Source organism: Schistocerca americana, chromosome 10, assembly GCF_021461395.2.
Source record: "Schistocerca americana isolate TAMUIC-IGC-003095 chromosome 10, iqSchAmer2.1, whole genome shotgun sequence".
Lineage (NCBI taxonomy): Eukaryota > Metazoa > Arthropoda > Insecta > Orthoptera > Acrididae > Schistocerca > Schistocerca americana.
In genome coordinates this window covers 175934976-175949223 of record NC_060128.1, presented here as the reverse complement: position 1 = coordinate 175949223, position 14248 = coordinate 175934976, and the positions used below count along the sequence as shown (strand labels likewise).

The window sequence follows — 14248 nt, the reverse complement described above, 5'->3', positions numbered from 1 at the left end:
CACTACTTCATCCCTCAAAGCTACCCATTCTTCTTCTACTGTACTTCTTTCACCCATTCCTGTCAATTGTTCCCTTATGCTCTCCCTGAAACTCTGTACAACCTCTGGTTCTTTCAGTTTATCCAGGTCCCATCTTCTTAAATTCCCACCTTCGATTATACAAACATTTAAAGAAGTTTTGGAATCCTTGTCCTAATTTTTTTGTATTCTTAGTTTCTGTATCATCGTCAACTTGAAATGATGAAATGTGGTCTCTGTCCAAAATAAGACTGAGTGTTTTCTTTCTTCTTGAACTAGTTTCATTTTGAGCAGTGTGCGAGTAATTTAATGAAACACAAGTACACCCCATTACGTTGTTCCTCATGCAAGCATCAGTGTGGTTATGAAGATGACTAAAAAGAACTCTGTTAAATGTTTAAAACTTCAAACAGTTCTTTCCGAGATGAGGATTTCTTCTTTCTATTGCTATAACAGTACTCAGCAAATTAAACTTACCTGAAACACAAGAAGTAGCTTCTCATTCAGTTACAGAGTTACTGCATTCAAACATGTTACAGCCAACATGAATAAGTAAATTCACTGAATAGTACTTAGAACCTCCAGATGCAACAGAGGACCACCAAAGTAAATGGAATTTTGGATACTACTTTTAGATCTTTGAAAACATTTGGCTGAACTCTCGAGGAAAGCACTGCCAAAATGATAAAAACAGATTTTAAAATGCTTTCTAAAAGAAATATAATTTTTTTACAAATCAAGGATAATCCGATTATTTCCAAAATTTATGTTTGTGTTACGTTGTTTAGTTTTGTATTGTAGTGTTGGTGATTGCATATTGCTGTAGAGAGGAGGTATAAGTACCACATAAATTGGTATCCATCATACCAATTTTTAAGAGCTTGCAAATGTTGTGTTCTTTAGACAGTTATAACATAACTGTCACAGTGGATGCTACAAGTGCCAAGTACCAATACTACAAGCACACTAACCATCCACTCTGCAGTGCAGACTGAAGGTGTGAAAGTCAATTTATCGGTTGCCACAGCAAATAAAAACATTACTCTGAACTGCAACTAAATAGTAATATTTATAAATAATGGTCACATTGTTAGTTTGACATCAGCAGCACTACACACCACCACATTAACTCCACACGTAAAGACAAAACAATAAATTATGGAGAGAGAGCAGTTCTCTTGTCCAGATATTCCTGTTTCTGCCTTTGCTCACACTGTCCAGTTCCTGTCCATTGCTACAATGTCACTGTGCCGCCTTCTGTGCAACCTGCAAAAACAAAAATAATAAATTCATTTGTCTTCAAACTTTAAAATCTACACACAAAATGAAGTGTAGAACTCAACCCAACTTTGAAGACTTAGACACAGCTAATAAATCTAAAAGACGGCAAAAACATTCAAAATAAGAATCTCCTCTGTTAATTTTTCTCACTCGCATAATACGCTATGCGTCAATAACATGCATATTAAACCATAAGAAAACAATTTCATTTAAAACTAGAATGTACTTTTAAAAGGTTACAACAAATAACAGCGGAATCTGTGACAATTAACAACGCCTGGCACACTATAGAAAGATGGGCGGAAATAAGAAAATGACAATGTGTTGCTTATGGTGTGGGGCCGTTTTTATTTTGGCCATACTGTATATTACTTTGCAGCGTATCTTGTATATGATACATAAAAATTATGGGCCTGTGACACAAGAACTTGACGCAGGGTGCAACAATGTAGCTCAACTACGTACATCTGGCTTTAGATTAAAAGTTATTTGGGGACCAAAGCAGTCCAGTCACAGTTATGAGGAAGAAGATTACAGATTTTGAATGGGCACAGCAATGTGAATCGTAGTATTCAGTTACAACATGAGTGTAGGTGAAAGTTTGTGTGTAAGACAGCAGACACCCAATTTGTTTCATTTCACCTTGTGGTTGGATTGCCACCTTACTGGGTATTGACACCAACAAGTCCTGTCACTTTGACAGCTTCCTTTCCAAAGTTTGCCACCCTCACTGCATTGCCATTCACGAACGGCCTATCAGTTGTGATAAGCAGTCCCTTTCCCACAACGAATAAGCTCTTGAGTAAGATTGCTAAGACACTACCCTCCAAAAATGGTCTATTAAGAAATACTCCATGCCACATCCATCTAGCAGCTCTCTCATCATTCCACATTACTTGCTATCACATATGACTGGGACTAGACAACGTATATTACCTGCACTGAGTTCACTTTGCTTATGCACAGACTCGAGAACTATTCTTCCCAAACTCCTTCCCACATCCCACCAAAAGGCATTCCACTGCCTACCTTAAAGAAGTAATACCTACATTCAATCCTACGTCCACTCGAAACTCTCCCAGCACATGTCTTTTTGTGTACCAGCCAGATTTTTTTTACTATCATATCATTTACATACATTAATTTCTATTGTAAATAACTGTAATGTAACACATATCATTCTGTCAGAGATGGAAAAGGACTTGAAATAACAGCTGAATGGAATGAACAGAGTCTTAAAGAGACATTGCAGTAAGAAGAAAACAGATTGCTACTCACCAAACAGAGGAGGCGGAACAATGAAAAAGACTGCTAAATATTTGAACTTTTGGGCAGAGAAGGCCTTCTTTGGAAATAGAAAACACACACACAAATTTCTGTTCCAAAGAAGGACCTTTCTGTCTGAGAGCTGAAAAGTTTATCAGTCTTTTACATTGTTGCTGCCTGCATCTACGTGGTGAGCACCAATCTACATTCTTTATATTGTTGTTAATCCCATCCTGAACTTTCCATTGTTTTATTTTTTAGTTACAACACATACACTGAGAAGAGAAAAGCAAGGGTGGTGGGGAATGCAACTCAATTACAACAACTGCTTCTCAAATTAGATTACAAAATGGGGAAAGTAGTAGATAAGTTTTGCTATTTGGGCAGAAAATGAACTGGTGGTGGCAGCAGTAGAGAGCATATGAAATGCAGACAGGCAAAAATAGCAAGAAAAGCTTTAAATAATAATGTTAACTTCAAACACAAATTTAAGTGTATGGAAGTTTTACTTTTACAACTATTTGTTAGTAGGGAAGGCGGTTATTGCTGAAGCAACTGGTTTCCGATTTTTTTTTTTCATCTCCAATTTAACCTTATTGCTTAAAATAACCATCCCCTGAAATAAATTTTTTGTTTTTTATTGCTATTATTTCCGTCAAAAAAGGTAGACACTGAACAACGATCAAAATATTCTAGGACTCACTCAGGTTTCTGCATTACACTTTTCAAGATATGTAGAATCAAAATATTAAACAAAGTAGGTAAATAAATGAAAGTTTAGTCTGTCCATCATTTGCTGCTTTTCTTGAAATGTAATGATTGGTTGAATACTAAAAAATTCACAATTATTCTCCTCCTGATTCTAATTATTAAAAATCTCTGCTCAAAAATTATGTTGTAATTGAGGATCGTACACTATTTGGGCATCACGAATAGTCGGTGCGAAAAGGTGAAAACTTAGGTTAGAGTACTCTATCTTTCGTGCTAAGTTGCGCATTTCAAAGTGCTAAAAGCAGATAAAGACACCTTATGTAGACACAGGAAGCAGATCAGCTACTTTCTATTTTTGCTGTAAACTACAAATGAATTGTTAAGTTTTTAATTTATAAGACTTCGTGTAAAATTTGTAGCATTCTCTCTTTTTAATTATTTTGAATTAAAAGTCTGTTTTGGTCAAATATATACAGATGTTTTCTTTTTAATGGGAATTTGTATACAACTGATTTTTACTGACAAAATACTCTTACAAAAAATTAAAGTGAACAATTTAGATAGCAGGAAAAAATATAACATTTACCAGGAATGATTACATGTCAATTGTTAAAATTTCAATAATGAATTAATCCATTGGCCAAAATTTATTTTTTAATGTGTTCATAAATACTAGTTCTGTAATATATTTGTATCTAAGTTGAGCCCTTTCATAAGAAACAACTGTTCAAAGATGAAACCAAGCAGAACACCCTACTAAACCTGTTTTTAAAAATGTTTTATTTGAAAACCAAAAATTTCAGGACCACTCATATGGTAAACTGGTACATCAGTTTTATACCTGATTATCAGTAAAAAATAATAATACCTGTTATAACCATGACTAAACAAATGCCAAAAAATACCTGTTATTTAGAACTAAAATATCAGTACCAGTTTTAACTGGGCGGTTTTTCCCATTCCTATTTCTCGGTGGTGTAGCCTTATATGAAACATGGATGATAAGTAGTCCAGACACGAAGAGAAGAGCAGCGTGAATGTGGTGCTACAGAGGAATTATCAAGTCAGCAGTTTGGATAATTGATGAAGAAAGACTTCCCACCAGGTTTGACTACAGGGAAAATGCTCAAATGAATGTGTGTTGTAATAGTTTTGCAGAGATTAAGACACTTACACAGAATAGATTAGTGTTGAGATCTACATCAAACCTGTCTTTGGACTGAACACTATGCCAAAGATGTTTCTCAACCTAAAAATGGTTGTAGATTTAGCAGTGACAATAGAGTCACGGCAATTACACATAACATTGTCGAAGAAACACTACAATATAACTGACTCTGTCAGTTTGCTAAAAAAAAAATTCAAAAAAGTGTGCACCCACAGCACATTAACACTGCTTGTTACGTATATCTTTATGTTCGAAAGTACATAGCCTAACAAAAAAAGTAAAGTACCTAGAATACACACAGGGATGCCAACGTAACTTTGTGTACATACTCACCATCAAATGCTATGTAAATGATTAAAAGCCACAATCCTCTGTGACAGTTACAACAGCCACAAGAATGTTGTTCACAATTAGCATTGTTACCAGATCTGACAGCGGATATAACTGGCACAAACAGTATCAGATGCTGAGCGATCACTATTAAGGACACAGGTATGCAGCACACTCATATTATAGAGCATTCTCAGCACCTGACAGAGTTCGAAAGGGTCCGATCAAATAGTGCAGTACCCAGATTCGTCAGGCATTCAGATGTTACAGTCATCTGACGTAGGACTACACGGGAATGTAAGGGCAGGCATACCACTCGGCAGTTTCCAGTCAACCACGTCTGACCACCAAAAGTGACGGTCACGATATTTGTTACCGAGCACATTGCAACCCCTCCAAGTCTGTGCCTACCATCTGAGAACAACATTCTGTAGCAGCCTACAACATTGGTCGGTGACTATCACTATTATCATCCCCTGCGTACGCAGCTGTTAACACCACAACAGAAATGGCTGCGTACGGAATGGTGGACTGCTGTCAAACGGCATTACACTGCACTCAGCAATGTATGGCTATCCCAGATGATCAATACTGGCGAGTCAGCTCATGGCCTCGTGGTAGCGTTTTCGCTTCCCAAGCACGGGGTCCCGGGTTCAATTCCCAGTGCGGTCAGAGATTTTCACCTGCCCCAAAATGACTGTCGTGTCGTCTTCATCGTCATCATTCATTCCCATTACGGTCCGAGGAAGGCAATGGCAAACCACCTCCATTAGGACCTCGCCTAGTACAGCGGTGCGGGTCTCCCGCATCGTTCCCCTACACTCTGTCGAGAAGCACAGGATGTCATTTTGAAACGTAACAGCCCATTGAGGCCTATTTAAATGAACAATTCCCAGTCTAATTCAGGATTGCACATGTAAACAAAATATGTAACTCATCCAGAAAAACTTATAACTGAGAAAATAACTGTTTAATCTATTTCAGTTCGAAGTGTAGAAGCTCTGTAAATGAAGGGAATAATTCCCGTGAAGGGAGTCTCCAGTAATTAATAGAAAATATAAATGTATTATTGTAATTTCTTATTTGAGAGTTTATTCTCGAAAGAATTTACAGACGTACTAATATCGTAGAGTACTTACTGTACTGAACAGACATCCGTTTATATGTGTATTTTCAGTTATTTTGTAACAATTTTAATTGTTACTTAATCAAATGCTCATCTTAAACAATGCCGAGGATTGTTCGGGATTGTTAAGAAAGTATAAAGGTTGGCTGCTGTGTTGGCAGAGGGGTCAGTCTGGTATTAGTTTCTGAGCAGTGAGCATGTAGCTGCTCCTTTTGTATTGTAAGTATTGTTTGCCATTGTAATAATACTTTAATTTTGTCTTACGGTACAATAAATGTGTTTTAAAATAACATGTTACAAGATGATTTTTAATTTTAACTTTTCTGAAGTTGAAATTTTACAGTAACTGTCTCCAGGACTTTCACAGTGACAGAATGCCTTATATGACGAGTAAAACAACCCCTAAGAATGTCATAATTTCCATTCCACGGCAGTGACCGGAGGGGAGGGGGTCGGCAGTGGCCGGAGGGGAGGGTGTCTCCATTCGTGCAATGTTTTGGAGCAGCACGGCAGTGTTACACGTCACGTCGAGATGTGTGGAGCCATCGGGTATTACTTCCAGTTATGGCTGGTAGCGACTGAGGGAACTCTCATAGTACAACCGTACATCTCGGATATCCTGCCTCCTCGTGTGTTGCCTCGCATGTTGCAGTATCGTGATGCCATTTTGCAACAGTCATCCACACACAGCACGCGTCTCTAGGAAATGCCGCACGATGCTCAGGTACCTCTGTGGCCCGCAAGATACCGACATGTTTTCCCAATTGGGCACATGTGGAACCGGCTTCGGAATCTTCTTTGTCTGAGTGCCAGTATACAGGATATCGAGGACCAGTTGCAACACTTGTGTGCCAGTTTGTCTCTGGAGAGGATGCAGTGGCTTCACGACACCTTTCCCAACCCGATCAGTGCACGCACCTCAGCCAGAGGGGGTGCAGTACTACTAATAAGGGGGGGTCATACTGCCAAGTTCTTTGTAAAATTTGCCTCAACTCTGCAATCACTCGAATAACGTCACGTACCCTTCTTTCAAGATTTGCATCTCCCACAATCGTTTCAGCTTTCTAGTTGCTGTTACTCCTTATTAACATATAATATTGTAAAGTTGTAGGTGATATTTAAAATAATGTAGACAATACAAAATGTATGGTCAAATCTCCATTATAATGAGGAAAGTCTTATACAAATGTGAGCACACTTCAGCTCGTATTCACTCACGGTAACCACTTCTGTTTTTGGCATCAAATGAAAAAGGGTCATCAGCAGAGATACATTTGCTCAAGTGACCACGAAATTGGTGTTCAAAGAAGAAATGAGAAGATAAAAAGACAAATGTTCCTTCATAACCACGAAGTTAAACGGACTACATTACGTTGCAGCCACATGACGCGGCGGATATTATGGGCACTAGTTGATGGAAATGGACAGCCCTTTATAAAATAATCTTTTCACTGAGAACTCATTTATATGTAGTATATAAAAGTGGAGATTCGTTTCTGAGGGTGACAGATAGCTGCATTTTGCTACATTCATCTAGTGTCATAACCTCCCTGAAGACAACAGCATCATCCACAAATAGTCTCAGAGACCTTCCACTGCTCCAGCCACACTGTATGTCGTTCTCTGGGAGTTACACCTTTTTCCCCTTGTGTCTTTCCCAGTTTAACTTCCACTGTAAAGAACTGAAAATTTCTGCACGTGCACCAAGTGAAGTTTGCCAACTGACTGAAATCCAGAAAAGTCAGTTACGCAGTATTGTTTCTGTTCCTTATGCACATATGACAGAAAGCATACATTGCAAGCTAGAGTAATAAGCAAGCACTTTAAACAAACAATAATATCAATTCTGTATGACACTGTCCATCTACTGACCTGAGACTAGAGCTAGCCGTTAGGGGACGGTGCAGTGGCCAGCTGTTTGAGACGCCTCTCCAGGAACTGCACCCTCTTCACCAGGCTGTCACCGACACCTGCAAACTCGGCGTGGTGTACGCGAAGAATGCGGTAGCCGCGGGCAGTCAGTAACCTCTCCGCGAGTGCGGCAGGGCCCGCAGGAGGGGGCGGGGAACCACGCCCGCGGCACACCTCTGCGTAGCTCCACACCAGCAATGCTACCCTGTGGAAGATGTATATGTAAAGTATTTGAGGATACATTACAGCTCTGAACAAAGTGCAGTCACCTTGGTGGTGATGGTTTTATGTGAATTAGAATGTGATCTTAGGTATGTGTCTGTGTCCAGAATCCCCCCTCCCTCTCCCTCTGCACTCTTTCTGCAGGAGACATCCTCAGAGGTTATAAAGACAAAGATAGTTAATGTTCATTCGTAAACGTGTTTAGCTTGCTAAAGCTGCCAAAGTGTTTATAGGTAACTGCACAGTAGTCAAGTCATGATGTCGTCCGACCCCTGCCAAAGAACACACAGTCCCGTAAACGTATCACGATCAATCCATTACTAAAGATCACTAATAACAACTCATTTCCAATAGCTGCCATATCTTGCTGTATCACTTTTGCACCAATAGTGGGAGAATCTCAGGTCGACTAAATGTGCTTTTGAGATGTTGGAATGACTCAGTTGTTGACTAGCAGTCGAGGGCGACGGTCGGGCTGTAACCCAGACGTACACACGAGGTATTAATTTTGAAGATTGGACAGTTTGAAAGTGATATGCAGAATTATTTGAGTTATGATAGAAATTCAGTTTTCATGGGAAATAATTCTGTGAAGCTAACTGTGAGTTACGAGCAGTCTGAAGATCATGGCGTGACTGGCTAGCACATGGCAATCTAATTTCCTAGGTGGCCGTATACAAAAGCTGGATATCGGAAGTTTTAAACAACTTCAGATAAAGTAAGTAAACACTGAAATAATTCCTTCACATTGTAATGGTTCTTTATTTACGTGACCATTACGGCACTCCACCCCCAGTTCTAGATACCAGTAATATCGTACTACTTTTCTGCGAAGTAACAGACATATTTTTGTGACAATATTCACATTTGGTTTTGTTAATGTATAGGTACTCTGATGTATCGATATATTACAGTGATATGGTTTTGTGTGTATTCATCTCTGTGAGACCGTCATAATCTCTGACTTACTTGTAACCGTTTTGGCGCGAATGCGCACAGAGCAGTCTTTGCTTCACTTTGCAGAAGTTGTTATTTCTCTTTGTAAAAGAACAGTCAAGTCTTGTGTTTGGTTAAATTGGAAATTAAATATATGAAGATTGATACAAAACTGTTTTCTTGATGATGTGACAATTAAGAAGTAGTATATGTGAATTTACAAGAAGTTTAGTAAAAATGTGGATCGTGAACACCAAGTCAAAAATAATTTGTTCAGATCTGGGATTGTTTGATCATTAAAAATTTCCTGAAAAATGCATTCGTTAGGTCTTCAAATATTGCTAAAATACAGATCTGGCCCTTCTAGCACTCAAAGTGGAATCACCCTAGAATCAACAAGATGAGCCGTAACAACTTCAACAAAATCTACGTGGGAATCCATTCAAGATAAGTGCCAAAATTAATGACTTTTTTTACAGTGACTTCATTATTTCCATTCTGACGATACCATCCACAGTCAATAACTTTGTTGTTGCCCGATAAAGCGAACATATGCTGTGTGAGCAACATTATTAATCTGATTTCTAACCTACTTTGCGAGTGGTGGTATTGTTAGAACATGAACTAAATGAAAGAAAGTGACTTGTGTGGCAAAGCAGAATGAGTCGGATAGACTGCTGCTAATAAGGTGAGTACACAGTTCGTTTGTTATATATTTTTACGAGCTTCCAACAGGAGTTACTTATTTACAGATACCTGTGTACTTACTAGTTTACTTTTGTAATTTGTTGCATGTTTGAGCGCTTACCAGGCACAACCTTTTATTTTAATAACAGTGTAGTGTACAGTATCACCATTTTTATCAACCCTCGTATTGAACAGGCTTTTGTTTGTTTTGATTAGTGTAGTTCGATGTTGGACAGACTGTCAGTGAGAAAACACTTTGACTTCCTGTTGCTAATAAGCTGAATACACCATTCATTCGTTACATATTTTTACAAGCTTCAAACAGGAGCAACTGCAGTAATGGATAGGAACTGTGATTGCTGTGTACAGATGTGAGCCGAGTTGGTGACTCTTCGCTCACAGTTCCAGGCTGTGTTGGCTTCCGTCAAACAGCTCGAAGCAGCTGCCAAAGGCATCACTGTGGGGTGTCAGATGCAGGGATGTGAGGGACGTCGAGCATGTCGCACGTGTCCCCCGATTGGTCCACTGCTGTGGCCGCCACTGGTGCTGCCTGCACTGAGGTTGACCACTCACCCACAGTCGAGTGGGAGATCATTCCAAAGTCTGGCAGGCAGCGAAAGACTTTCTGAGGGATCAATCGTAGGACCTCCCTGGTTCATTTGACGAACAGGTTTTGGCCGTTAACTGTGGCTGACGAAGTCTATAAGCCGGATGCAGTCGCCCACTCTGTTCCAGAGGAAGCTTCTCGGCCCACAAGGTCTGGGCATTCATAAAGGGTGGGTTTGCTGGTAGTTGGGAGCTCCAACGTTGGGCGTGTGAAGGGGTCCTTTAGGAACACGGCTGCCGAGGAGGAGAAGGAAGCCAGTGTGCACTCTGTGTGCATAACGGGGAGAGTCATTGCGGATGTGAAAAGGGTGCTTCCGGATGCCATGAAGAGTACAGGGTGCAGCCAACTGCAGGTGGTGGCTTATGTCGGTACCAATGACGTGTGTCGCTTTGGATCGAAGGAGATTCTCTTTGGTTTAGGGCAGCTAGCGGAGCATTTATTGCTGTCAAAAGTAGTTTACCTTGTAGTGAAACTGGAGCTGATAGTTCCTGCGAAATAGTATGGGTAGAGGTTATACTTGACAATCAGACTAAACTATTAATTGGATCGTTTTACCGACCTCCTGACTCAGAAGATATAGTTGCTGAACAGTTCAAGGAAAATTTGAGTCTCATTTCAAATAGGTACCCCACTCATACAATTATAGTATTATAGTCGGTGGTGACTTCAATCTACCTTTGATAAGCTGGAAAAATTATATGTTTAAAGCCGGCGGCAGGCATAAAACGTCACCCGAAACTGTACTGAATGCTTTCTCAGAAAATTATTTTGAACAATTAGTTCACGAGCCCACTCACAGAGTAAATGGTTGCAAAAGCATACTTGACCTCTTAGCAACAAATAATCCTGGACAAATAGGGAGTATCATGACAAATATAGGGATTAGTGACCACAAGGCAGTTGCTGCTAAGCTGAATACCGTATCACCCACAACCATAAAAAAGAAATGCAAAGTATATCTATTTCAAAAAGCTGATAAAAATGTTCTAAACACCTTTTTAAGAGACAATCTTCACTCCTTTCAATCTGATCATGTAAGTGTGGAAAAGATGTGAAGTGATTTCAAAGATGTAGTATTGATGACAATTGAGAGATATATACCCTGTAAATTAATAAGAGACGGTACTGATGCCCGCCCCATGGTACACACAGGTCAGATCACTGTTGCAGAAGCAATGAAAAAGCATGCCACATTTAAAATAATGTAAAATCCCCAAGATTGGCAAAGTTTTGCAGAAGTTCGAAATATAGCACATACTTCAACGCGAGATGTTTTTAATAATTTCCACAATGAAACTCTGTCTCAGAATATGGCAGACTCTTGTTGTACATAAAGCACACCAGTGGGAAGATGCAATCAATACCTTCACTGTGTGATAACAATGGTGAAGTCACTGATGACAGTGCCACTGAAGCAGAGTTATTAAACACAGTTTTCCGAAACTCCTTCACACCAAAGAAGACAAAGTAAATATTCCTGAATTCCAGTCAAGAACAACTGCCAAGATGAGAAAGATAGAAGTAGATATCCTCAGTGTAGCAAAGCAGCTTAAATCCCTTAATAAAAGTAAGGCCTCCAGTCCAGATTGTATGCCAGTCAGGTTCCTTTCAGAGTATGCTGATACAATAGCTCCATATTTATCAATTATATACAACTGCTCACTCACAGATAGATCCATACCTAAAGACTGGAAAATTGTTCAAGTCACACCAATACCCAAAGAGGAGGGAAGTAGAAGTAATCTGCTGAATTACAGGTCCATATCACTAATGTCGATTTGCAGTAGGGTTTTGGAACATATACTGTGTTTGAACATAATAAAGTACCTCAAAGAAAACAATTTATTGAGATACAGTTAGCACAGATTCAGAAAATATTGTTCTTGTGAAACACAATTAGCTCTTTATACTCATGAAGTAATGAGTGCTATCGACAGGGGATGTCAAACTGATTCCATGTTTCTAGATTTCCAGAAGGCCTCCGTTCCTCACAAGCGTCTTCTAACCAAACTGCGTGCCTATGGAATATCACCTCAGTTGTGCAAATGGATTCATCATTTCCTGTCAGAAAGGTCACAGTTCATAGTAACAGATGGCAAGTCCTCGAGTAAAACAGAAGTAATATTCGGCATTCCCCAAGGAAATGTTATAGGCCCTCCATTGCTGCTGATCTATGTTAACAACATAGGAGACAATCAGAGTAGCCATCTTAGATTGTTTGCAGATGGTGCTGCCATTTACTGTCTTGTAAAGTCATCAGATGACCAAAACGAATTGCAAAATGATTTAGATAAGATATCTGTATGGTGCGAAAAGTGGCAATTGACCCTGAAAAAAGAAAAGTGTGATGTTACTTAAATAGTACTAAAAGAAATCCGCTAAATTTTGATTACACGATAAGTCACACATCTGAAGGCTGAAGATTCAACTAAATACTTGAGGATTACAATTACAAATAACCTAAACTGGAATGCTCACATAGATAATGTTGTGGGTAGAGCAAACCAAAGACTGCAATTCACTGGCAGAACACAGGTCTACTAAAGATACTGCTTAAACTACACTTGTCCGCCCCATTTTGGAGTATTGCTATGCAATGTGGGATCCGCATCAGGTGGGACTGATTGATGACATCGAAAAAGTTCAAAGAAGGGCACCTCGTTTTGTATTATCACAGTGCCACAGACATGACATGTGAATTGGAGTGGCAATCATTAAAACAAAGGCATTTTTCGTTGCAACGGGATCTTCTCATGAAATTTCAATCACTAGTTTTCTCCTCCGTTTGCGAAAACATTCTGCTGACACCCAACTACGTAGGGAGAAATGATCATCACAATAAAGTAAGAGAAATTAGGGATCACACGGAAAAATTTATGTGCTCATTTTGCCTGTGCGGCGTTCAAGAGTGGAAAGATAGAGAGACAGCTTGAAGGTGATTCAATGAACCCTCTGCCAGGCATTTTATTGTGAATAGCAGAGTAATCACATAGATGTAGATGTAGTGATGTTGGACTGAGAGAGACTGACCATAGCCCATAAACTTTTATCAGTGCAAAATAAAACTTTGTTTAAATTTAGTGAATTGTCATTGCAGAACATCCATGAAATACAGTTTGCTATAAGAATAGGATGCAGAGGACAGGTTGGTTTACTGCACACAGTTCAATTTAATAGCTGTCTGCATAACTCATACACAAAAACCCTTTGACTCATCTGACAGTCACAAACTTGAGTGAACATTGTTATTCTGAAAAATATAAGAAAAGGGATGGGGAACTTACATATCACATGTAACATGGCGCACAAGATTTAACACAGTTTGTTTTGTATAGCACTAAGGCTCAAACTGGTCTACTTTCAATCCTTTGTTGCTGTTAAAGCAAACAGTGTCAATTCATCCATCATATAAGTTTATAACATGTTGGCATGACTTCACACTCTTTAGCAGTGTTCAGATGAAGTTACATAACTGTTGCAAATTACAGAGAAATGATTTGTCTCACTAAACAAGTTTATTCTAAAAATTAACCAACTACATCTTTATAAAGCTTATGAAGATGTCTTGTGCACAAGGACACAAAACATTGCCACAGAAACATTCCTCAGATGGTCCACAACTTCCTGCACTGCTTTTTTTTTGCAGTCTTCCTACTAAATGAACTTTGATAGCTTCCAGCTTGGTTGTAAAATTATCTTTTCTTTTTTTACATTAAATTTCTAAGTTTTGATCATCTTATTTTTGAATGACTGACACATTTAAAATTTATAACATTTGCCAATTTATTTATGATTTCCACTAAAATGAATTGTTTTGTAGTACTTTTATCATTTTCCAAATACATACACTGCAGCAACATAACAATTTGATAACTAATACTTGCAGCAAACAACACAGGGCATTGTTTTTAACAAAAACAGTAATTGTGTAAACGAATGACAACAAATACAGGTGGAAACCACAAGAGACAACTCCCTGCATACT

At 38.9% G+C, this 14248-nt stretch overlaps 1 protein-coding gene across 1 annotated transcript in view; it reads right to left on the bottom strand.

The window, feature by feature from the left end:
• Positions 1-1063: 1063 nt before the first annotated feature.
• The window catches only part of LOC124552460 (FAST kinase domain-containing protein 4), an 87130-nt gene continuing 73945 nt past the window's right edge, over positions 1064-14248 (bottom strand). Inside the window, exons 10-11 of the mRNA XM_047126735.1 lie at positions 7773-8016; positions 1064-1284 (exon numbers count right to left, since the gene is read on the bottom strand). Coding sequence (XP_046982691.1) covers positions 7785-8016 — 232 coding nt within the window. The 3' untranslated portion in view covers positions 1064-1284; positions 7773-7784. The remainder of the gene's footprint in view (positions 1285-7772; positions 8017-14248) is intronic.